At 39.3% G+C, this 25,795-nt stretch overlaps 1 protein-coding gene across 2 annotated transcripts; it reads left to right on the plus strand.

Moving 5' to 3' along the window:
* The first annotated feature begins 8,737 nt into the window (after nt 1-8,737).
* On the plus strand, nt 8,738-25,554 carry esrra (estrogen-related receptor alpha). 2 transcript variants are annotated; one of them, XM_074672328.1, is made up of 8 exons: nt 8,738-9,005; nt 10,652-10,756; nt 15,508-15,891; nt 17,800-17,916; nt 18,028-18,141; nt 19,525-19,692; nt 20,103-20,372; nt 22,199-25,554. In XM_074672328.1, exons 3-8 carry the CDS (start codon nt 15,513-15,515, stop codon nt 22,450-22,452), a joined length of 1,302 nt encoding a protein of 433 aa, XP_074528429.1. In that variant the 5' UTR covers nt 8,738-9,005; nt 10,652-10,756; nt 15,508-15,512; the 3' UTR covers nt 22,453-25,554. The 2 variants fall into 2 exon arrangements, with proteins under 2 accessions (XP_074528429.1, XP_074528430.1); XM_074672329.1 differs by lacking the exons at nt 8,738-9,005; nt 10,652-10,756 and adding an exon at nt 12,391-12,540.
* Nucleotides 25,555-25,795: the final 241 nt, after the last annotated feature.

Genomic DNA, 25,795 nt, shown 5'->3' on the forward strand with positions numbered 1-25,795 from the left:
GAAACATGGTAACTGCAAGTAAATACACTCCTAGAAGTAAAGGGTTTCAAAAGGGTGGGCAGAAGTTCTACTCAGAATCATTTGCTTCTAAAAAACTTGTTTAAAATACGTTCTTCAAGGGATCTCTGTAAGACTAAGGGTTCCTGCAAGAACTGTTTCAATACAGAGAACCCTTTTTGGAGGACAGGGTTCTTTAAGAGCTGTTAAAAACACGTATTAGAAGGTCCTCACCCTCAAATATTCAAATGTTTAGCCATGTTTCAAATGGTATTTTTGTTGTAGATGTATCTGAAATACCCTTTATCAGTTTATCATACTTGTTCTGCCACAGCTTTAAATGACTTTGTCTTAACCCCAAGTTCAAACCACTCAAAAAATAAGTACCTATAAGTGAAATACAAGGCAGATACAGCTGTTGTTGTTGCTTATGTTGTGATGCTGTTTTGTAACAATGATTGATGAGGGAACGCTGTGGATATGAGACCCTGATGAACTTTGAGGAGTTAGGTAGGGGGTATGTTGGTTTTTTTGGCCCATGCAATTGGTCACAGACAACCTGTGCTCCCCGTGCAACATCTCTAAGTACAGCTAGGACCCATATCTATCTATGGCGTTCACATGGCGACACAGAGTATGACACATCCTTGGTTATCATCACATGGGAAACATTTCTGACAAAGCAGGAAGTTTGTTTATTTAAAGCTCAGTGTAAATGTGGACTTTCACAAAGCACCTGAGGGAGGTGATGTGTATCTTGTGTGCACATTAATGCACAGTTCAGCTCCTAGAGACAAGCACTAATGAGGAGACATCAGAGTAAGGGGGCTGAACATGGACTGGCACCTTGGGTAGTGGTTTGGTGCCTTGCTCACACTCATTTCAGAAATGCCTGGGGGGGGGGAAACTGGCACCTCTCTTGCTACAAGACAAATCTCAAAACTTTGACCCTCACTGGGACACCAGTCATCAGCTTCAATTTCTAAAGCCAAGTCCTTGCAGTTCGAACTTCTCTTTATCACATTTATGTAGCATTTGGGTGATCTTTTTTATGTTGTGATGAACAAATCATAAACATTCACTTTTGGCGCCAACAACATGGTTTCTTCTGATTACAGTGGAGGAATGTTAGACGTCATAGAGATACTAAGTATTACACTCCAGAAATGCGAAAACACAAAACGAAATAAACATTTGCAAACTGTGTAAACTGTATCTCAGAGATTAACTGACTAACTACAAATTAACTAGGACACAACAATAACATCAACGTTCAAAACTGCATAATCAGTATCATATTACATTAAATAATTGGGTTCTCTAATTCTTAACACAGTGTGTAGCTTAACGACATGAACACGAGATGTGCTTCATCCTGCATGTCTGTTAGGGTTCCAGCAGTGGGCACCCATTTTACACAGCAGTATCACCACAAGTACTACAAAGAGAATTCACAAACAAACAAACAAACAAACAAACAAACAACAATGACAACAACAAGGAAGGAAAATTAAGAGAAAATATTGACAAATACAGGGGAAATGATGGCAGATAAATCGCTAAAACTGCTGCAGACTCAGATATTTAATAACTTGTTTGCATAAATATGAAATTATAACCTTCAGGGGTCTGTAGGTATTTCTCAGAAAAGACAACAGCAACACTCAACCATCAAAATACAGGATGTGGCTGCATGTGTCACAACTTCAGCTCAACATTTCACCGAGTTCAACCTTAAGTTCCTCTATGGGAATTGTTTCAGTTTCTCATGGTCATCTTCACTGTTACTGAAGGATTAAGGTTTTTTCCTGTATGCTGGACATACCCCAGTGTGAATCTAGTCTGGAGAGAGGCCATTGAGTCTTGATGTGTTAATGTATAAAGTGAGGTTACACTGCATTAAAAAGGGCAAATAATAAGAATCTTAAATCCTACAAGATTTTAGTAGCAAACCACTTTGATATTGTTCAAGCAAGCTTTTTGTATCAGCCATTTTATTAATTTGACAAATTGTATGTTTTCATAATTTTGCAGTCGTGAGATGTAAAGCCTACCTTAAAGCTAGTTTCTTTGAGAGAAAGTACAGCTGTGCTTTATGCCTAATGCAAACATCCTTATGCTAAAAATGCTCACGATGACATGCTGATGTTGGGTAGATAGTTTTTTTTTTTTCATGTATAAATCTAAGTCATGTGTTAGCATGCTACCATTTTCTAATGTCCAATTTTCCTACCAATTGTCCAGAATGCACAGTACAGCTGAAGGGTGTGAGTTCATTATTAGTTTTGCCTCTGGCAATCAGCATGTGATTGTCAAAGCAACACTTTAGTCCTACTTTAATGTTATACTCCCTTTCAGCAGACTGTCTGCTACAATTTGGAGTTAGTTGCAATTATTTGTTACCTGACAGTGTTGAAAATGATGATGACCCAGTACATATTTTATTTTCCAGATCTTAGTATCCAGAATATTGCCAGGATCTGGATCGTACTTTTACATCTGTCATAAATTATGGTGACCTTGTCTTGTGTTGTTTTGCAAAGCAATCCAACCATTTATCATGGAGTTATAGACACATATGGTGTAAACAGCCCTATCTCACAATGATAAAGAATCCTTTAAAAAATCTTGGATCCAGACGGTGATCCAGATCCCCTCCAAAATTCAATCACTTCTTCCTTATCCCATTTTGAACATTTCCTGAAAATTTCATCAAGATCCATTCATTACTTTTTGAGTTATGTTGTTCACAGACAAAAAAAAAAACAAACTCTCCCAAAAACAGGACCACCTTGGTAGAGGTAAATGAACATTAACTTGGTAATGTAAAAAAGAGTTTAGGGGAAGATGAAAAAAGACTGTGTACTGACTTTGACACTCAAAGTGTCAACTTATTGTGAAGCAAAAAAAGAAAAAAAAATAGAGCTCCCCCTGCTGGCTGGCTGTAGAATCAATCATAAAGCCAAATTTCCTTATGTGAAAAGTTGAAAAATGGGCCAAAACCATCAAATTAAAATATACCTTAAAAAAAGACAAAAAAATTTTCAAACGTGGTTTCTGTCTATGTTAAGTTCTTGTTATACTGGTTCGAGCCTAGGTGTTGAGATCTAAGTAGCCCCTAGGTTTTAAAATGATGACTGACTGACAGCTCTGTTGACAAATGTGGGCTCAGGCAGCTAGATGGGGAACAATGAAAGAAAACACAAAAAATACAAGAGTCACTGAATATTTCATAGCCTTATGTGTCAGCTTTAGATGATCACAAGAATCTGTCCTGCCGTGGCCTGTAAAAACCATCAGAACTTAATTGGTAAGATAAATGCGTGTTTTGGACAACAGAAAGGCTGGGATGTCTGCCAGTTTACCTATGCACATGCCTTTGCACCACCAATGAGATATGTTAGCGTCTAATGAGATGTTTTTCAACTTAACTTCACATCTCACTACATTGATTGCCAACTGGGATACAGAGTGAAAGCCTGGAAAGAATTAGCTTATATGTCACGATAAAACAAGATATTTAACACATGACTTAGTCGACATCCAACACAAATAATCAGCTAACTTTTGCTAAAAGTACTGTCTGATCACATAACATGACCTCATAGGGTACAACACATCTTCTTAGGGAACAGGCCTATGTTCCCACATTTTGAATATTATTTTTTTCAAAACCTGGTTTTACTTGTCTGACTTGAGGAAATGAAAACAAGGGTTTCAGCATCTAAAGGCCCTGCTTCAGCCAAACTCTGTTCGTAAGCATGTTTTTCTTGTAATGATTGTGATAGTGAGTATTTCTGCTGCTGCTGACTGAAATAAAAGTAATCATTTATTCATTTACCATAAAGTGCTTCCAAAACATCTTGTGGTAGGATGGGGCTTATATCCAAGGGAAATAAAGGAACACAAGACCTGATTAAGAAAATTTCTAAGAAATGTGGGAACATAGGGCTGACCCTGGCTAATTAACAGTCCTGATAGAAGGCTAACCTTACAGTTATATCCTAACTCTTGGTAGCTAATGAATAAGTGTTGAATAAACTCACAAGCCAAGTCAGGGCAGCTAACATCCACATTTAGCCATACAAGCTGGCTATTGTCATTGAAAAGGAATCTTTTCTGTTGTACCTTTTAGCACAGAAAATCATGACGTTTGCCTGACGTGGCTGAATTAGTCTTAAAGGTGCAATAGTTAACAGTTATATTTGATGCCCAGCTTTTATACAAAGTTTAAAAGTAAATAAGAAAGTAATGATAAGAAAGTTTATCATTTGCATTATCATACTTTTAAATTACAGTAAATGAAAAAGATTTTCTCATTGTTTGCAGGCAACCGCAGGACAATACCTTACGATTTAATGGTGAGGGGGAAGACATGCTTGTGGCTTTAAAGCTTACCATAGACCAGCTTAAGCCGGAGGAGACAGGTCCAACATGTGCTGCAGGATCTGAATAGCATACATTCAGTTTGTACAGTGAAGGTACAGTATAAATGCCCTTCAAGTTGTCAATATGGCTCTGTTAGCATGTGCTACAGTGTCTGACTTGATCCATGTAAATGATACTCTGCTTGGAATTCTACCTTTGAGTTTCTGTCTGAAAATGGCTCCAAGGACAAACAGAGACAGTATGCTGCTTTTGCTTTTACCTTTTATTATGAGCAGACTTAAATCTACTTTGAAAAGATAAAAAAAGATATATAACTCAGACAAAGTTGTTACTAACTTGAGATCATCCCATCCCCTTGTGTTAATAAATGCAGACTATTTTCTGTGTGATGACAACCAGCAGATGGCACACACTGACACACTTTTCCTCAAGATGACAGCCAAAGACTAATTTACTCAGTAGAGTAATATTCATCAGAGGTCCTTTCCTGGGATTGACTTGCATACGTTTGTTACCATCTAAATAACTTTAAATATAACAAAATTGCAATTTATATTCATTTCCTCTCACTGGGTTTTAGGCAAACTCTCTTAGAGATGCAGAAACCAAGAGAAAATGAATTATTTTTTGTTGTTAAAGTGACACTTTCCTGTGTTAAATGTGAAAAAAGAAAGGCCGGGTGCTGGCATTGCAATCAGGAAGTCAGCAGACAGTGATGATGAGCTGTGGCAGTGGTGACCTTTTACTGGAGGACACACACTCAGCTGCTCTAACGTCATCAGCGCTGCTGCTGCTACTGCTGTTACCTTCAGCTGCCACCAGAGGGCGGGTGATGAGTAGTGTGCTGATGTAGGCTACACTACTGACCTAGAGATAAGGGGAGCACACTATGAATTTAGACTGGATTTAATTTATGTAGCATTCCATATTTAAGGTTTGCTTTTTGTATTTCTGTATGCTGAAGAGGAGTGACTGAGTGAGGCAATCACATCATGTAGACAAAAATCTGAAGCTCCTGCATGATGAAGACATTTTTAATCAACAAAGTGGTGCTGCACGCTGAGATATCTTAAACAAGATCTCTCATGCAAGCATGCAGTGAGTCATTTAAATGAAACCTTATAGTGAAAATTTCTGCCTCCCAGTTTCTGAGAATGAGGGTCCAAAACAGGCCTTACTGCTGATTTTCATTATTATGCAGCACAATCCTGATTTATGGTGAATTTTACCTTTTATCTTCCAATTAATGCAAAAAACAGAGTAAGTGTGAATGTAACGGAAAAGTCATTAAACTGTCTTTTCTTTTCTTAAAAAAAAAAACAAAAACATTTCCTCCTGTGTTGACTTTATGGCCTGCTATTATTTACACTTGTCACCTGTTAGTTTATTTGTCAGGACTCCTGGTTATTCAGCTGTGGACCAGCTGACCTCCACACTGATTGAAGTTACAAACACAGATTCAAGGTACCTGTCCAAATTTAACTCAGGTTAACAAGTGAGGGGGAACAAACGATATCTTTGTTTTTGACAATGTACTTTGAGCAATTCTACATACTCATTTTTGTGTTTATTGGTAGATTCAAGGGTACCACAACGAGGTGATTGTCTTGGTTTTGGAAAATATTGGAACAAATAAGAGTTTTTTACAGACTGCTGAAGAAAACAGAAAGATACATTTTCTGATTCTATATGTTTACAATTTCTTAAGATTCAAAACCAGATGGATGTTGAAAAGAGGCAGTTAAATAAAGCACATAAGAAATGCATAAGATAAACAGGCAATAGGGGACAAGCAGTTGTTATAAGGGGGATGGGAATCACAGGGTAACTCATGGTTATAGACAGCCTAATGCATTTTCTACAAGCAGGATAATGATGAAATCACAATACAGCATCATTGTGATAATCAATCAAATTCAGGACAATCATGTGTAATCGCATGTCAAAATATCTGATTGACTGAAGAATGCACAATGAGAAGAGAGAAAACATGTAGAAAATAGCTGCAGATCAGAAACAAACCACAGAACCATGGTCTCAGTACATGGTGTGGAATTTAACACACCTTTCTCTGAGCCAAACCATCACCCATCATAAGACTTAGATCTAAACACTTTTACTGTTTTGTCCCACTGTTGATTGTGTTTTGCAGGTACTTTTCAGAAAGTGTTGAAACAACTGAATATTTGAATTTTTAATTTGAATTTATGAAGGTATAGCCCCTTGAGATGCAGCATCTTGTTTTTGAGGGGGTCCCAGAATATATGTCAGCATAGTTGTCAGTTTGCAGCTTTCTTGCTCTCCCTCCCTTTAACTTTCTCTTTTACAAATACACTAACTGTACACTGAACAAGGTGTTAGTAGTACAGGTGGAGCTGCTCTCTTTAATATGAGTTGTCTATGACTCACTGATGCAGTGCCCAGTGCTATTCATGTACAAGAGACACAATGGTTTGTATTCGTGTAACCACTCAGCTGACACCTGTCTGAGGTCACGACCTGCTGTATAAGGAGCACCCCAGGGACCCCAGCTGGCATCTACAATGTGTTTCTACTCCTCAACCACAGCTTGAGCACGAACCCTCAGTGAATAAAGCCTGTCATGTGTAGGGCAGCTTATAATACAGTAGAGCAGTTAATCTTGAAGCATAAACTAAACGTAACAAATCAAATTTTCAGCGTTTGGAGTGTAACTAATGAAAATAGCATGAGCAGATCGCCTTTGACAGGATGATAGTGCACACTCTGCAGCAGTGTGATGCAGCTCCGCAGAATTGCAGTGTCTGCAGCACAGACTGGATAACCTTGCTTCAAGGTCACAATGACACTGCCGTCAGTTTTTCCTCTCATGCGCGCGCCACAAACCCTGTCCCGAGCCCCGAGCCCGCTACACGCACGTGACCACATCCAGATACACACACACACACACACACACACACACACACACACACACACACACACACACACACACACACACACACACACACACACACAGCCTACACGAGCTCTGCACGATACTGACACTGTTCAGGGAATACAAGTGTGGCTTTAGCGCTTATTGGTTTAAACCGACTAGACTGAGGTTTATTGGTCTATAATTACAGCCAGATAATGCCGGGATCTCAGGGGAAATACTTACTTATCCAAACAGTCTCATCCAACATCCTGATTTATATTCTTTCTTTGAATCAAAGACAGGGTGTCCAACTCTTCAGTGACTACTTGTCTCCTCTCTGTGCCAGCTGTTAGGCGTGTTTGGAAGTGCACGGGCAGCCTATTTAGAGAAGCAGCAACTAGCCTACAGGCCGAAATAATAACCATTTTATTTTCTTTAATGTTAGTATATCCAATAGGCTATGTTAAGGATTTCATTGGGCCTACTGCCTTCAGAGAAGTATGTCCAGTAGATTTATTTCCTCCCTTGTCTGTTTCCCTTTCTCATCCCATTGCAGCGAGCTACTGATCTCTTCCTTGGCCCCTTTCCAAATAGTGTAGTGGTGGAGTGAGCCGGGTCACAAGACCGACAGCATGACTACATTTTCCATAGAGGTGTGCAGCAGGGGACACTCTGCCTCTTTTTTTTTTTTTTAATTCCCTCTTCCGCAGTCCTCTGAAGCTGAGCAGTGTTAGTTGTATGACGATATCTATAGCAGCAGTTTTTAAATTAAAATGTTTGATGATAATGACATAAACAACCCACTTCTGTATGACAAAATGTTCACGAAGGTCAACTGGGCTTACTTCAAAATGTATGCATGAACAGTTGAAACGTCTCAGAGATATTTTTTTTTTCGATTTCTTTAGGGAGATTATATCCACATTTCGTCCTGCAGGCCCCACAATGTTGATTTGTTCATCAGAAATTCACTCTATATGTTTTCGCAGTGCATTCAGATGGATAAACCTGGACCACATAGGGATTAGTGGGTCATTTTTTTCCCTTAATTTATGAGTTGCAGGCTCTTATAATGCTGATGACGCGGGTAGAAGGTGCGTACGGACGTAACGGAGACTCAGCGGACGCAAATTGGGCAGAGGGAGGAGAAAAGACACGGGACAGAGGCTACGTCACAGAGTGGTGTCAAGCTAACGGTAACATGGGAGGAAACAGCCGGATGCCACTCTATTAAAGCCTGGAAAAATAAGACAACGAGTTCTATTAAGTATAGTCGTTTCCACCTTTCTCTCATTTTAACTATTTTTAAAATGGGGAAGTTGGAAAATTGCTTGATTAAATTGTACTACGCTACGTTTGGGTCATCATTTTAACTCAGAAGCGGTAAAACAGACGTGCCACTTTTATTGTGAAACTCCAAACCGGATATTCAGTTGTCTTTCTTAGAACCCTGTCGCCGCTACCCAACTACAACCTCGGCTGTGGCTGCTGAAGACGAAAAATTATAACACCAGGGTACCGATGCGAGCAGGCGGATAAGACAGTGTGTCGCTGGTTGTTGATAACGCCTTATTACACGGTAACGTAGTGATGCAATGAGAGAAACCGAGCGAGGCTTGGACAGCGCCGTTAAACCGGTTACACCGACAGCGGACTTGCCAGCCGCAAAGACTTGACTGACTTCAGATTAAAAAAACAACCTACGATGTTTTGACATTTCCCAGTAAGTAGCCTTACTCAATCATTACTGCAGATGCAGAACTCACAGTTAATGAGGGTTATGAGTCTTTTAGCCTATTGTTGTGAAATTTTCTGGTTGTCAGCTGTTTTAACGGTTGCTATGAGCTGCACGATTCTCCGGGCAGATCTAAGTTCGCGTGGCCACGTTATTCAGGGCAGGGGGCACGAGCTGCTGGATAAATATTAATTACATTGTATAATAATTTACAGTTCAAGATTTCTTTACAGCTCACACCCTATTCATAAATTATCACATGAGTAATTCAAACATTTAAAGGAGCAATACTATACGCTCAGAGGATAGTGCTCTATTTATCGATGGCCATCCAGAAAATGTCCTTATAAACAGCATGCATGGTCACTTATCGGCTTCATTAAGAATGCAGAGCCATGCTTGAGTACGGTGCAACGGATAATGATGTCCTCATACGGCTCACAGCATGTCCTTCTCACTTTAAAGGCGAATCCTGCATGCACAAATAGAACACCCGGCACTTCCCCAACTGTACACACTCAAAGTGCAGCTTTTTAACATATGCATTTTAACCCCTTGAGTTACCTTCTTACTCCTCTTTAACATACTGAACTCTGCAAGTCACCGAGCATGCTGGGCCAGGATTGAGGTCACCGATCTTAAGGTATAATCCACTATGGCAATTAACCTTTCACCGGTCCGAGATCAGTAGGCAAGGTCACCCCTGGGTGCTGTTCTCGTTGTCTCCACAGTGCGCCGCATTCAAAACCCCTCAAACTGAGTTTTCATGGACTGTCAGTATAATGCATATTGACTGAAAAAGACTGCCAGAGCCCCCTAATATCTTTGGAATTAGTAAAGGGATGGAAATTTGCTGTAAAATGTGTGCTGAGAAACAACATTTGTTTTCTATTTTCCAATGTCGTCTGTGTTTCATGAAACTTTCTGTTAAAACTATTCTTCTTCACTTTCACTACCAAAAGATGAAGCCATCATTTAAAATCAGTCCCAACTAACTTGAATAATCCTCAAAAGTTGCTATCCAGGTTGTGTTATTCGTGTGGAAGTAGTTCTGAAAAAGATGCAATTTAGGTTTTCAATATTTCTAAAGCTGTAGTAATATTTTTTTCTCTTTGAAGATGAAAGAGATGTTTCTAGTAATTCTATATTCATTAATGCTTATTAAAAGGGGTCCGGTCTTTAATTATTTACAGGGAGTTATCTCTAAACTTCAGCTTATGACTTTGCATGAGTGAGAGACAAGGTGTTGGCTTTACTCTGCTTGTCCTTCAAGCATTCCTGTAACTGTGACCTTTGGAGCCTGTCACGCAGCATAAGGGGGAGGGTACTCAAGCAGCATGCTCAAATCTGTATAGATACAGTGGAATATGTGTTTCAGGAAAAAAGTCAGTGTTATGAATATAAACATGACTTACAACAGGGGGAAACAAAGCTGATATAGAGGCTTGTAGACACTGGAAGACAAGCTCCCCTAATAACGCAATGTATACGGCTAGTCCTTGGACTTCAGAGGGTATAATTAGACTGGGCCATGGATATGTGACTATTAAAATGACAAATGGCAGGTGGAAACTGAAAAGTGGCCTAGCTGTAAGTTATGTGATGGGACTCAAAAACCTTTCCTCACTATGCAGGTGCCGTAAGAGCTGCTGAAGAAGTCCAAAAGCAATAACACCACATTGAGCCACGACCAGGAGTCACAAACACATAAAGGCTTCACATCCCAGCTCAGCAGACAGGTAACCTGTTTACAAATTTTATACTTCTGAAGTGTTTTGTATTGATGCTACCTTGATTTGTTTTTTTACTTGTGTTCTGTGCGTCCCTAATTTGAAGTTCATTCTGTTTGATTGACTTTAAGCTAGTAAAGTCTTCTCCAAAACTGACTTTAAAGGGAGGGGTGCATTGGAAGAAAATATTTAAGGTTCTTATTTGCCATCCAAAACGTTAAAAACAGCCAGTGATAGCTTGGTGCGTATCATTATTTTGCAGACAGGCGACGCATAGGATGAGCTGCAGGCTGAAATGTGTTGTGAAAGTCCAGCAAAACCCTGAAGGGATAAATGAAGGACAAATAGTGTATGGAGGGGAGGGAGGATTGCAGTATAAATCAAGGGGAGGATGTCTAAAACCCTGTGTGAGGACAAAGAAACAATGAAAGGATCAGTCTTAAGTTGAACTTGCCTTGTGCTGTACATGGGGAAGGGTAAAAGCTTTCTGCAGCACTATGTGTCATTTGGAATCAAAACCTTCTGTTGCTTCTGGTGTCCTTATTTGCTCTGTGCATTATTTATAACAATAGTAGCACTCACCAGTAAAAGTATTAGGCCAACTTTGCCATTCAGCCATGAAAAGCTCTTGTATTCCTGCAGGTGAAATTAATTGAGACTTTGGACTCATAATGTTTGATGCACCGATAGTAAGCTAATTTCTGACTTTGTCAAACAGAGAAAAAGTACATGCTTGTCATTTAGAAAAAACAACAACAACAAGGTTAACAAAGTGAAGCCTTAAGTGCACATGCATCCATTTGTTTGGGACTGTGTTTTTAAAGCACTTTCTTCAGTCTTCAGACCACTCAAAGCACTGTTACATTGTAAGCCACGTTCATACACTGATGGCAGAGGCTGCCAGGTTGAGAGCCATCAGTATTAACTAATCCCATTCACATACTGATGGCACAGTACCGAAGGCGGTTCAGGGTTCAGTGTCTTGTCCAAGGACACTTCATCATGTGGACAGTTGGAACTAGGATCAAACCCCCAACCTTCTAAATTGACTCTACCACTGAGCCACAACTGTTCAAAAACAACCAGTCTCTGGTTGTTTTCTAATAGTTTTTATTTTGGTATTTAATGACTTTATCTTAAATCCCCAGGGTCGCTACAAAACACCTTTCAACATTAGCACAGTAGCAGCATAGCATGTAGTGGCTTGATCTATCACACTTATATGTAATGCAATAAAATACAGACAATACTATTATATATGCAAGATTTCAAAATGCAGTCCATAACAAATTTACATTCAGGATCTAACTTTGTCTGGTGTCTTATCCCTGAACCTTTTGGGAATTGTTTTTATCATGAGTTTGTTTTTTCTTAACCCTAAATATTCGAGTTCAAAGTTAGAACAAGTCACTTAAGCTTAAAAACTATTAACTCTCAGTTCTTTTAGACATCAAATAACGAGGAAACAGATAACATTTTCAGACAGTGCTCCTTGAACTGCTGTGTTTTAGCTACAGTACAGCCATCCATAATCATCAACCAGCTGTTAGAGAAAGCCGATTGTATCCCAGCCCATACACACACATTCACACACACACACACACACACACACACACACACACACACACACACACACACACACACACACACACACACACACACACACACACACACACACACACAGCCTACACGAGCTAGCAGCCGCTAGGTCTGGAGACCGATTTTCAGTTAAAGCTGTGCCATGATATCACCCCATCAGGAGGCTTGAGTGCTGTTGTAGTCACCACCACCAGGTAAGATGCCGCCTTGTCCGGGTTAGAGAGACAAAAATAACCCAGGAGAGGAGAGGAGAGAAGAGCGAGTCAGCCAGGATTAACGTTAGCTACCGCTGCTAGCTCAGTTAGCACAGAGAAGCTAACCTGCAGGTATCAAAATGTGTTAGCTGGGTTAAAGCTAATGCTAACGCTACTCAAAACATGCTCAGTTTACAGTACACACGACACGCTCCTAACACATAACATAACATTTTAAACAAGCTCAGCTTGTTTTCATCAGAGTTTAACCTGCTTCTTTCAAATAAATTACTACACAGGTTTTACATTTTGTCTTTTATAAAAGTCGATGTTCCTCATTTGCAAAAAGCAGATGTGGAAGTGGCCAGCGGTGCACATGGTGGTGGGATACTTGTTGGTTTGAGTCTGAATCATGAAACTTGGATAATTCTTTGGTCGTCTAGGCTTATGTAGCATTCAGTGGACATGAAAAGTCAGTAGAAGTCAGCTAAACTTTAAACAGGCTAGGTTTGCTTTGACTCCTCTTTCCTGCTTACCAAACAGTCCCACAATCAGGTCCAGAGAGGGCAAACTCCAAAGACAGTGTAGACTGCCTGTGACTATATGAGTGCATTATCTGTAGTCTCTGTAAATATGATAAAAGCCTACTTAGTTTGTAATATTAGGTCGCTCACTTAATGCTTAAACAGCCAATGAGGAAGTATTCCTCTAAAACTATACCATCTTTTATTACAGATTGCATTGTGCTACCATGTACTCAGTACAGTTTAGATAGCAGGACTGACTCAGTCGTCATCATACCATCATTTTAAACATACTGCCTGTCCTTTTCTTTCAGTACGTCTTTGTTCCACTCTTATCTAATCTGACTTTCATGTACTCGGACATGCTAAGTTGGAGGTAGACATGAACTTATTTTGTTTTGTGCCAATGACTGCCAGCTTTGAATCTTTTGGTCAGACTGCACAAATGCCAGATGATACAGAGAATGAGTAAAATATCACATATTCATCCTGTCCTACACAGTGACATTGACAACCAGCATATACCAGAGGTCAGGGCTGAGCTCTTATTGATTTTGTGCGGTAAACATACAGATTGTGGGAGAATTTTCAAGTTACAATGAAAGTTAATGTAAACCTTTATCACTTAGCTTTTCTCACCGTGTAACTCAGTAACTGTGTATTAGGTACAATTCAATTTAATCTGTATTATTTAAACAGTGTTAAATAAACAGAGTTCCCACATTTTAAATATAGTAGTGACAACTTGATTTTCAGATAGCAGATGGATGGAAAGGGGGAATTGATCATTAGCATTGACAGATGGTTACACAGCCAAGATTTATTCCTCATGAGGAAATCACATCAGCTTCAGATCACAACTGGTCTGAAGAAATTTATACTGCACAAATCCCATCCCATTTCCTCCCAGTATCATGTATTTAGTAGGAACGAGAGCTCAATAATACGTATGTGTCTTAATGGATCCACTGATGAATGGACTCAGACTTGTGTGGGAGTGGCACACCTGAGTTGTGAATGAATTACCATTATTTGGACGGAGTAATGGTCACCCGTGCTGCACATTTGATACATTATGTGTCAGAGAGATCAGATAACTTTAGGCTGACCATAATATTTATTATTGATGAAAGTAGATTTAAGTTACAGTAAATGGAATCAGCTTTTAAAATTATAGAAAACAAGTAATTCATTGTAATCTTTAACTAATAACGTTGCACTCTGTGTTGGTAGTCATCTGAAGATGGTCACAGCTCTGAACTTATTTAAAAAACATCTGAAAGAAGTGACCATTGGACATTCCACTGTCTTTAAAGACCTGTCAGTGTTTGAGGATTGAACATGTATGTACTGGAGTGTTTTCGTGATTTTTAAGTCTTATTAGTTGTTTTTAAATTTACCGAGATGAAGGTAAAAATTAAAAATGTTCACTAAAAGAGGTGTCTATGACTGTGGAAATGTGTCAGCATAAAATCTTCCAAACTGTCCTCTGCAGTGCTGCAATTTTTTTGGGATTTGTTAGTCCTGTTTTAAACATTATGGGAGTAATACTTTTTAACTAAAACTGTGGATTCAGATCTGCTGTTTCATCCGGATGTAACGATGAGATCATACATGTCAAAGCCATCATGCATGCCTTTGTAATAAACTGAGTACTCCAGGCAGCTGTTGGCAGGCGCGCAGGTTGCTGCAGTGCTCTTACTGCCATACTTGAACATAAGTTATGTGTCTGGTTTGTTCATGAGCAAAGCGACCTTCACTCTCTCCGCTATTTTAATGTCCAGAACGTCAAAGACAAAGGCGTCACACTGCAGGGACAATCTGAGGGCTGCAGAGTTTCATTAAAGGTGTGAAAGGTTCTAGTTAAGCGAGTTTTCTGTGTTACTTATGGCGTGAAATGACCTATTAATGACCTCAAAGCGCATGAGTCCTGCTAAAGAGAACATTTGTTGTGTTTGCATGCTGATTGTGTAAATCTGGGTAGTGAAGGTTAAGGCAAAACTGCTCAATGTTCAATATCTATGCTTTTCTTTGGCTGCCTTTTTATTTTATTTTTTTTGTGTTTATACTCCAACCAACCCACACAGTGAACCCAAAGCATCAGTGCTACCAACAATCAGCAGCGTTTGGCTACCACATCAAAGACAGTGATAGGATACTGTGGCCTATGATCTGCCATTTGTTGCACCTGCTCACACTGTCTTGTCACTCGAAGATCTCACGTCAATATTTATGTATGTAATTAAGAGGGACAATACAGTTAGCAGCTGATTTATTTAAGGAAGTGTTTCATTTGACGCGAATGTGGAGATAATACACAAGATGAATGCCACGGTCAGGATTTGAAGAATGCATATTTGTGTGAAAATCAAAGATGTAGGTAAAAGGTTGTGTGCCTTTGTTTACCTTGACCTTTCTTTGTGTTTTATTTTCGCCCCTCCAGACATCATGTCTTCCAGGGAACGTCGGTCAGATGTCTACATAAAGGCTGAACCCAGCAGTCCAGAGGGAGGCGGGGGAGGTCGGACCAGCCCAGGCGGGGCCTCCTCAGACTCCTCACAGAGTGGAGGTGGAGGAACCAGGGGAGACAGTGCTAAACGTTATTCACCACCGCTGTACACGCCTGCTCTGCGCTGTCACTTCAAAGATGAGGGCGGAGATGGGGCGGAGGAGGGCTCCACTGGAAATGGTGCAGGAAGATGCAAGTACGCCCTGAGCACGCTACCCAAGAGGCTGTGTTTAGTATGCGGAGATGTGGCGTCAGGTTACCACTATGGCGTGGCGTCATGTGAGGCATGCAAGGCGTTCTTCAAGAGAACTATCCAAGGTGGGTGCAGAGGTGAAGTTTTAGTGTTTCTTCTGACACCTTTCTGAAACCTCTCTCTGCAGTATACAAGTAAATAGGTTTAACATTCAGAGATGTCGTGTTAAATGTGGAACATTTTTTATGACACAGTCTTCTGCTGACCACCACTGTTACAGAAAAAAATAGAACTATAAGGTATTATTGGCCGAATAAACAGGTGTATCTCAACAAATCTGGTAATTGTGAAAAAGTTCAAATATTTCCTTTGGTTAATTGAGACAGGGAAAATTAGATTTTCCATAGACTCCTTATATATAAAACCTTGTCAAGTATTTTTCTGTTTGAAGTTTTATAATTCTGGCCTGCTGTTCAAAAACATATCTCAAAATAGTTGAATATCTAATTTTGCATTTCAGTAGCTCACTTCTCAAACAGAACAAATAAGATGTATTGCTTAGTTTAGTCTAACACAAACAACCTCAATCATTAAGAAGACTGCTGGCCCGACAGTCATCCAGCAGACGATCTTCAACATCCTACACAAGGAGAATAAGCCACAGGAGGTCATTGCTGAAAATTCTGCTGTTTGCAGAGTACTTGGTCAAAGCATCATAAAGCACTGTTGACTGGATGGGAAAAGTGTGGTGGAAAAAAGTGCATGAGGGTTAACTGCAGCCCTAAAAAGGTTTTAAGGAAAAGTTGATATAAGAACGAGCAAAGAGGGAACTAAAGCTGGTTTAGAGCAAGAGCCACCATGAACAGACGTTTCATAACTGCCACAGTAATTTCAAGCCATTGCAGACAACATTCCCTTTTCCAGCCAAAACTTGGCACCTGCCCACAGTGCCAAAACATCTAACAAAATGATTCAGGCTTAACTGAGCCTGACTTGAGCTCCACAACAACTCTGTGGCGTATTTGTCAGAGGAAGATGAGACACACCCAACTTAGAGTTAAAGATAGGCTGAAGACTGCTATCAAAGCAACCTGGGCTTCTGTAACACCTTGACTCTGCTACAGACTGATTGCCTCCGTGCCATGCTGCATTGATGCAGTGACTCATCTAGAAGTAGCCCAAACCAATTGCTAAGTTTAATTAATGACTGAACTGAATATTTCTGCAATTTCAACCCATATTTAGATTGATTCAAGCGATAACATTATGGCTTCAAAATACTGGATTTCTGGTTTTCATTAGCAGTAAGACAGAATCATCACTTTACATGTGGTCAGTATAGAATTTATGAAAAAAAATTCTATGCAAACTAAGCCAAAAAAAAAAACCCAAACTTTTTTGCAATACTCTGTTAAAATTAATCTGAGTGTATCATTTAATTTGATGAACCAACATCACAAAACATGACACAATGATAGTTGTCGAAATTTACTTTCACATTCAAAAATAACTTGTGTTTCTTGTCTCTTTGACCCCAGCTGAATGTATGCACTCACTGCAATTTATTAAAAGAAACAGGATGTCCAGGGAGCTGGTCATAGGGCTAGTCGCTAATGCATTAGGCTCTAAAAGAAACAAATGAAGATGAATTAATCAGGTTTAATCAAGATACTGGTACAGCTAAATTCACTTAATCAAGTTAATTGTTCATTCTGGGACTCTCTGGGACATAGAGGTGGGAAAAACTGACCCAGTGACTAAAGACCTGTATCACATCTGTGTATCACATATTGTGTGATTGTAAAACATGCTTCAGTTCACCGTGTCTACAACCATCCCATCTGTTTTCTGCTGGCCTGTTAAAACCTTGAACACCTGGAGGTTATTTTTCAGTGTGTGTGCTTAGAAACTCTGTTGGTGAATAACACCCTGACAACTATGCAGGTCTGGAACTTACATCTTTGTGTCCTTATTATTATCATTGTTTGTTTGAATATTATCAGAACTAAACAATCGTCTTTGTCTCCATAAAGGTAACATTGAATATAGCTGTCCAGCATCAAATGAGTGCGAGATCACCAAAAGGCGCAGAAAGGCTTGTCAGGCATGCCGCTTCACCAAGTGCCTCAAAGTAGGCATGCTGAAAGAGGGTGAGTGTTCATGATATGAAGAAGCTCGGGTGTTTACGGTTGTACTATTTTGTATTTATTTTCTTGTGTCCCCTGATATTGACCTTAATTGTTTATTATGTTTTAATGCAGGAGTTCGTCTTGACAGAGTCAGAGGTGGAAGACAGAAGTACAAAAGACGCCCAGAAGTGGAGAATGCAACATACCAGAGTGCCCCTCTACCGCTCACAAAGGAGAGTGAAAAAGGTGGGATTATTGTTCCTGTTTTAGGACTTGAGATATCACCCTAAAACAGACTGGTAAAACAGGATGGTGCTGAAATAATACTGCCATGATGAGCACGTGGAAATGAAATCATAGTGGCTCAGTAACTCACCAGACATTAAGACAGACAGACCTTTGCTGAGGTTTCTCGGGACCTCCTGTGCTTCTCACACCCAGAAGTAGAAACAGATACTTGGAGTGTTCCCCCAACAAATGCAAGACATGCAGGATGTTCTGAACATTTGACTGTCAGAGTATACCAGCAACACACAACATTCTTCCAAAATACTCCACAGGATTTGTAAACAGCGCCATCTACTGCTTGAAACAGTTGTGGGAGATTCAGCCTGACCTTTTCAGTCAGTCACTGTATCCAGATATTTAAATGTTTTACTTAATTTACATACATTGGGCCAAAGGATTGTATAGCAGGGTTCATGCGGATCCTTGAAAAGTCTTAAAAGGCATTGAATTCACAATTCTGAAAATAAGACCTGAATTGGCATTAAAAAGTCTTAAATCCAAATTTGAAAAGTCTTAAAAATTTGAACACAGTGGTAAGATTAATGTTAGTTTGAAGTAAAAAAAAAATAAGTAACATTTATCTATTTTTCTAAATAATTTCCTGATTTACTCTCGTGGCAACATTGCATAATCACAATAGCGGAACTAACAAAACAGTGATGTCGTTGCACCAGGAACTTTTAAAGCAGATGCATGTCTTGGTTCTACCAAGGGTGCCTGGAGAGAGGAAAAAAATGAGGAAAAATTGGCAAAAAAAATTCCAAAAGTGGCTTAGGAAAATTAATTATGGCAGCAAAATTGAGAATTAAATTTGAAATTAAAATTCAAAAACCATGTAAAAATTCAAAAAATGGTTTTGACAATGGCCAAAAAAGATAAATGAGGGCAAAATAGGCATAAAGTTGTAAAAATGGGGTTAAAAAAAGGTAAAAAGTGATGTTTTATGTAAAATAAACATTGGGTTAAAATTGCCTCTAACCCAGGTAAAACATGTGGTGTTTTTGTTTGTTAGTTGTGTTTGTTTCAGTTGTGGTTTGTTCTCGACTTGTTTTTAAATTTGATTTGCAACGTCATTAAAAAAAAGTCTTAAATATAACTTGCCTTGAGCTGTAGGAACCCTGTATAGACTTCCTGTATAAATTCTCATATATTACCATTCAAAATAAGGACACAGCTTTGTCAATAAGACATCGGTTTGCAGCCAGTCAGTGGAAATCATATACTTGTTAAATTGACAGGAGTTTATAATGAAGCATTATATTTATCCATCTCTTGATTTATGCTTCAGATTTTATCGCTGCATCATTTTAATCCCCAGTTTTGTGTCTGCTTTGTGCACAGGATCCTCCAACATCATCGTGTCTCACCTTCTAGTGGCAGAGCCAGAGAAGTTATTTGCCATGCCCGACCCGCTGCAGCCCGACACAGCCCAACGCACACTTACCACCCTGTGTGACCTTGCTGACCGTGAGCTGGTCGTCATCATCGGTTGGGCTAAACACATTCCTGGTAAGAGATGCAGAGAGGATAAATGATTGGAGTAGAGGCGATAAGAGCATGGCTACTATGGAGGAGAAGTATAGCCTCAACTTTGACTTGTTTTTCTCAGGCTGCAGAGTCTGGATTTACTTCTTATGGAAACTAGAATTCTGACTGATGTAAAATGCCAAGGTCAGCCTAATCAGCCTCATAAATAGGCACAACAAGGTCAAAAACATGGTGGAAATAAATGAGATTTATGTATTACAGCACTGATGCAGTGCTGAACACTCACAGGCTGACTCAGCTGCTGCCCAGCTCTGCAATGAAAACTCTGCCGACCAGTGCTTGATGAGTCAGTTTAGAGCAAAGATGTGAACATATTGCCAGTTTGCTCCCTCTGCATTCACATTCCTATGTGTGTGTGTGTTTCCTCGCAGGCTTTTTGTCGCTGTCCCTAGCAGACCAGATGTCCGTGCTTCAGTCGGTGTGGCTGGAGGTGCTGGTGCTGGGTGTAGCATACCGCTCGCTTGGCTGCGAGGATGAGGTGGTGTTCGCAGAGGATTTTGTCCTTGACGAGGAGATGTCACGTGTTGCGGGACTAACTGAGCTAAACGCAGCAATTAGTCAACTTGCCCGCCGTTTCCGGGCACTAAACGTGGACCGGGAGGAATTTGTCATGCTAAAAGCCATCGCACTCACAAACTCAGGTACTACTTTGACAGAGGTGCCATCATAGAAATTGTTGAGTATAGCTTACTAGTGCATCTCATAGAAGCAGAATCATGTTGATGAGCAAGTTAATAATACTGTTGGTTGAAACTTTCACTGTGTAAAAGGGACAGTGACAAATAAGGGTTGGTATGATGTCCAAAATCAGTGCTTTAAACTTGTTTAAACAACATGTTAGATGTTAGTTTAAATGTGAAGTTTGCATTTCTGCAGGTGTCAAAGTATTTTATATGACATTTCTACCATTTTAACCAATTAAAGAATCAGTCCCACTAAACTTTCAAAAGGGGTAACCACGAAAGCATGAAAAGCATTTAAAAAAACACCTTCCTTGAAGTTATTCAAGTGTACTGATGAAGTAATTTACTTTTTATGAAATATCGTCTCAAAGTTTGTTTAATATTTCATCTCCTAACTTAAATAATATGGGTTTCTGTTCTGAGCAAGTCACTATGCTGCAGGCATCAGTGTTTTCTCTCTGTTCTTTGGTCATTTGGTTTAAAAACATTCCAAATTTCACTTTTTCTGTGTAGTAGACTGATAAAATCATATCCATAGTTACTTTTTGCGCAATATGGTATGAGAAACATTGGTTGCACCAATTGACATTTATCGGTTATACCAACTGGCCACTCTTGTTACCTAAGAACTGCGCATTAGTTGGTTTAATATAATTTTCCGTAGCTTAAGTGTCCCATACTTGAGCTACAAACTTTTTAAAGTATTTCAAATTAAAATATGTGAAAAAGTAGATTGAGAAGGGAATCATAGCTTAAAGATTAATTGCAGGGGGAAGATTGCACAAGTTTTAGCTGTTTGTAAGAATTTACTTCTCTATCTTTCTGAATAATCATGGCACACAGAAGTTTACTTTGTATTTTAAACTGTACAGTTTGGTTGGTACAAATGTGGGCTAGTGTGTCCTTCCAAATGGAAGTCGCTAGTTAATTAATTTAATCAGCCCTCATCTGACTGCTAAATGTAGCAGCAACAGTGGATTAGGTGGAATGGGTACGGTCAATGTCAATTGTCCAGCTTTTTAGCTTGATGAGATTATGTGCAAGTCTGGGACAACAGGAGGACGAGTGATGGGTGTTGCGAATGCTACTATTAAGTGGAACAAATAATATTTATTTCTGTCATTATCACCCTGTCTTACTGGCAGGTCTGCGAGTGCAGACATAAAACGTACCATAGTTGTTTAGTAGTTGTGTGAATTTTTTCAGTCAAAAAATGTGTCATAATCAGAGGGAAGTTTCTTACCTGTTAACTGTTGAATCCATTCACTAAGGTGAGAAAAGTTTCAGTCATTATCCAGCTTACTTCCTGGAGAGAGCTAGCAAGAAGCAGCTCAAACAGATGGAAGAAAAGAAAAAAAGACTTCATTGTGCGAAATAGCACAGCATGTGTCTGCGAAAATTGAGGCACGGACAGCTCCAAACATATTTAACCCCTGATGGTTATAAAAATAGTCAAGTCAAAGTCATAGTAACAGACTGTCTTTACAAATATATTACTGCCGGTATTTCAGAGGTCTTGATCAATGAAGCATTTCAATGTGACAAAGGTTATAAATACTTAAATGCTACTTCCACCAACTCTGAGCAGGCTGTACAAATGTCACTCCTAACTATGCAGGACTGTTAGTGCGGTGCTGGTGAACTAAGTGTATTACACATTACTTTGTGAGTTAGACAGTGCCTGTTTGGCTCATTTGCACAGACTCATCAGAACCAAGTCTGTAAAAACCTTGGTTGAAACGCCTCTACAGTGTCTTACCAAGTGCTCCCTGATGTTTTGGCAGACTCTGTTTACATCGAGGACATGGAGGCAGTGCAGAAGCTGCGGGACCTTCTCCATCAGGCCCTGCTGGAGCTGGAATGTCAGCGGCGCCCAGATGACCCCCAACGGGCAGGACGTCTCCTTTTAACATTGCCTCTCCTCCGACAGACTGCTGGTCGGGCTTTAACCACTTTCTACAGCATCAAGACCCGTGGTGGTGTTCCCATGCACAAACTATTCCTGGAGATGCTGGAAGCCATGATGGACTCCCCCTAGAGCAGACAGCAGCTGAATCAGAGGAGGATGCATTGTGAGGAAAGACCCAACAGAGATCTGGACTTGAGTGGTTTGTGAGACATGGAAGATTTTATTATAGAATTAATAATGAGGGAGGTGACCCTTTTCCCTTTTTTATAGGCTGCACAAACTGAAAAAAATAATATGAGAAAAGAAAACCTCATGTATTCATGTCCCTAAGTGGGAAATGGTTATTTACGGTAAGAAGTAACTGCCAAACGACAGCAGGAGGCTCCAAGAGTGCAAACACCCAACAGAAATGTCCGAACTCTGCTCAGTTTCAACTGTTTTAATGATGTGTTTCACCACAGCACCAATCTGCAGTTGCATCAACACTGAAGAACGACATTAAGGTACCCCAGAACAGACTGCAACGACGTGGCTTTGGAACTTTTTTAAATTAATGCAACATCTGCTCATAAAAGCCATAGTAACATACTTGGGAGGGTGACTTGAGGGTCCAGTAAAGGGTCACATTGACATGCACATGGAGGGCTTATATTTACTATAGTTTAGTGTGCCGTTGTAGGCAAGTCCATAGGAATTACTTGCAATATGTTAAAGCAATATAATGACTCAATTATTGTCTGTCACATTCAAAATGTGGTTAAAATGGAGATACATCCAGTTGTATGTGTATATCAGTAGTTCTCAACTCTCAGGGCCCCAACGTGTTGACCTTTGTAAATTCTAGCTTCCTGTTGGTACAGGTTTGGATCAAGGATACCAGGCCAGTAGGTTTAGAGAGAAAAGTACCATTAGCTTCTGACTAAATCCTGGAGTTGGGAAACACTGGTGTACAGAGTAGGTGCAGGATTCTTTATAAAAGGTTGTGCAATTGATTTTCAGTCTAGGAGAAGATTGTGTGCTCAAAAAATTCTCCACTTGGAAAAGTAAGTTCAGCGTTGTGTGTTAATTGGCACACATAAAACTTGCTCACTGACAAGCAAGCGTGTGCGTCTGTGTGCAGTCTAACTCAATGAGCTGCACCAAGATCAGGGAAGAACACAACTGTTTGACATTAAAGCCAGTGTGGCAACAACAGTCCTTTGAAAAGAAATGCTTATGCTTCATTCACTTTTTATACTTTGCCCCTTCTTCTTTAGATCCTGCCACTATTTTTAACTTCAGCAGCTGAGCTGTGAAAAAAAGTAAAGGTCTGATTTGTGAACTATAACCTCTAATACTAACCCAAATGACTGACAAGTGTGTGATGAGAATTTGCTGCATTTTCTGCAGCAGTGAAGAAGGTTGCATTAAAGATCTCAGTTGGTTCAATATGAGATCCGTCCTTTGTTAATGTGCATCAGCTGAACTTTATTTCGAAAGTGCCCGTGATGGGCTCAGGAAGAGACATGACACATATGCAACATCTTCCTTTTGGGTCTTTAACAATGTTTGTCAACATCCTGCCAGTCATTTTCATTGTTCAGCAGGTCTGTGTACTTAACTCTAGAAATGATTAGACGATGAGCTTCAAATGCAAAGTAAGGCCATAGAATCATATGTCTGACAAATCCATGAAAACATTTAGAGGCCACTGGACTATTAAACCTAGCCATGTACAGTTCCATTTAAATAAACAGAAACATGCAATTTTTAGTGGAAGATAATAAAGCCAGCAAATGTGATACAAATTCCCCATTTCAATTACATTTGTGCAGCTTACAGTGTTCTGAAATTTGTAAAGACTTGAAACTTGCTTTTTCATACGTTTCCTTTCTAGGATTTAAGGGTATTTTATTTACATTGTGACACTGTTGTGGGTTTGGTGTTAAAATGAAGCTTTCCATTCAGGACATTATGAATACTAATTGTTTTTATTTTGATGTAAGATGTAGTGTGTTTTCTGAAGCTGATTGTAGGGATCAATTAACAAGTCAAAGATTTAGCAGCATGGAGAGGTTACAGAGGGCTACCTCAGGAGGTACAGTAAGCCAGATGGCCAAAAAACTGTGGAGATAACAGTTATCATTGATCTTTTTGATTTGTGAATCTGAATATTAGTTTTTAATGAATGTCTTGCAGGTGTGCAAACTTTTGAGATGATTTTCCTCTTAGTTTTCGACATGTTAAGGTGTATAAGACTGGTTAATCAGGTTGTAGACGATGCCCCGTGGTACAAAAGGTTTCACACTGAGAGGCAAAATCACAGTCGCTGGTTTTACAGGAATAATGATGCAGCTAGAGAACATTGGAGGTCATTTTACTGCAGTTCACATCGCAAAATATTCACACAGATGTTATTTACTACAGCTAGCACTGTGGAGCAAGAACTGATATCTCTGACTCACCTTGTTTTCATGGTTACAACATAAATATTTATGTCATCTAAGATGATTTTTGGTCTCTGATGTGCTTACTAACCGACTTTCTCTTACAGTTAACTCAATTCTAAGGCAAACAAAATGAAATGTGGGTGCCTGGGTTACTTTAGGGCTCTTAAAGTTTCTTGGTATTTACCTGATCATTGAAATAAAGTTCGATTTCTCATTAGCATACGACTAAGTTTTAGGTACAGTGGGTTAGGGTGAAGGCAGGGTCATGGTGTTAAAATTATATAGTTATTTGTAGTTTTATTAAAAATGTGCGCATTAATATAAATGAGCAATACAATAAATTACCAAACCTCACACATTTCCTTGTATAGCCACGATGTACATTTAACATTGCCAGTTATAATGAAGAATAGCTACTAAACGTTCTATTATTTAGAAGTTCAAATCAATGTTTGTATTTTGAAAGACTATTTAAATGATTAAATTCTATTTTTTACTCAATTTACTGTTGTTTGTTGACACTGCTTTATTTTTCTGTGTGGTATTGGCTGTGAATTTCTGTGTGTAGGCTCTTTTTTTTTGTTTCATTTAGATCAAACAGTTTGATGTCCTTGTCTAAACATGTCCACATAAAATCACTGTGAAAAAAGTGAGATCTCCCACTGTCTGAAGCAACAGGGAGTGGACTATTGTAGGTGCTTTGTGTTGTGTAATAAATGGACACACCACCACCACATTACACTGGCCTCATCTCTCCCTGTCTTAGATGTATCTGTGTGTATGTGTTGGTTTCTAAGAATGTTAGCCAATGTGAAAAAGACCATCAAGTTTTATATTAAAATTATTAATATTGGTGCTAAAATCACATCTCATCCACTGTTTCATGAAAATAACCCTGCAAAGGTTGTGCTAAGCAAAGCTTTGATAAATTTGGTATTCATTTAACTAAAATAAAACAGTAGTAGTAGGTTGTTACCGGACCATACTTCTAGGGTTGTATTTTGTTAATAATCCATGTAAATCATGTGTCACATCATTAAGGT

This window comes from Halichoeres trimaculatus, unplaced genomic scaffold, assembly GCF_033239565.1.
Source record: "Halichoeres trimaculatus isolate MK-OKI-2021-1 unplaced genomic scaffold, fHalTri1.1 fHalTri1_scaffold_6, whole genome shotgun sequence".
Classification (NCBI taxonomy): domain Eukaryota; kingdom Metazoa; phylum Chordata; class Actinopteri; order Labriformes; family Labridae; genus Halichoeres; species Halichoeres trimaculatus.

Excerpts from the sequence above, each read along its gene's own strand:
- esrra (XM_074672328.1), top strand. The coding sequence starts at position 15,513 with ATGTCTTCCAGGGAACGTCGGTCAGATGTCTACATAAAGGCTGAACCC. Across the intron at positions 15,892-17,799 it reads CTTCAAGAGAACTATCCAAG|GTAACATTGAATATAGCTGT; the intron begins GTGGGTGCAGAG and ends GTCTCCATAAAG. Across the intron at positions 18,142-19,524 it reads CACAAAGGAGAGTGAAAAAG|GATCCTCCAACATCATCGTG; the intron begins GTGGGATTATTG and ends CTTTGTGCACAG.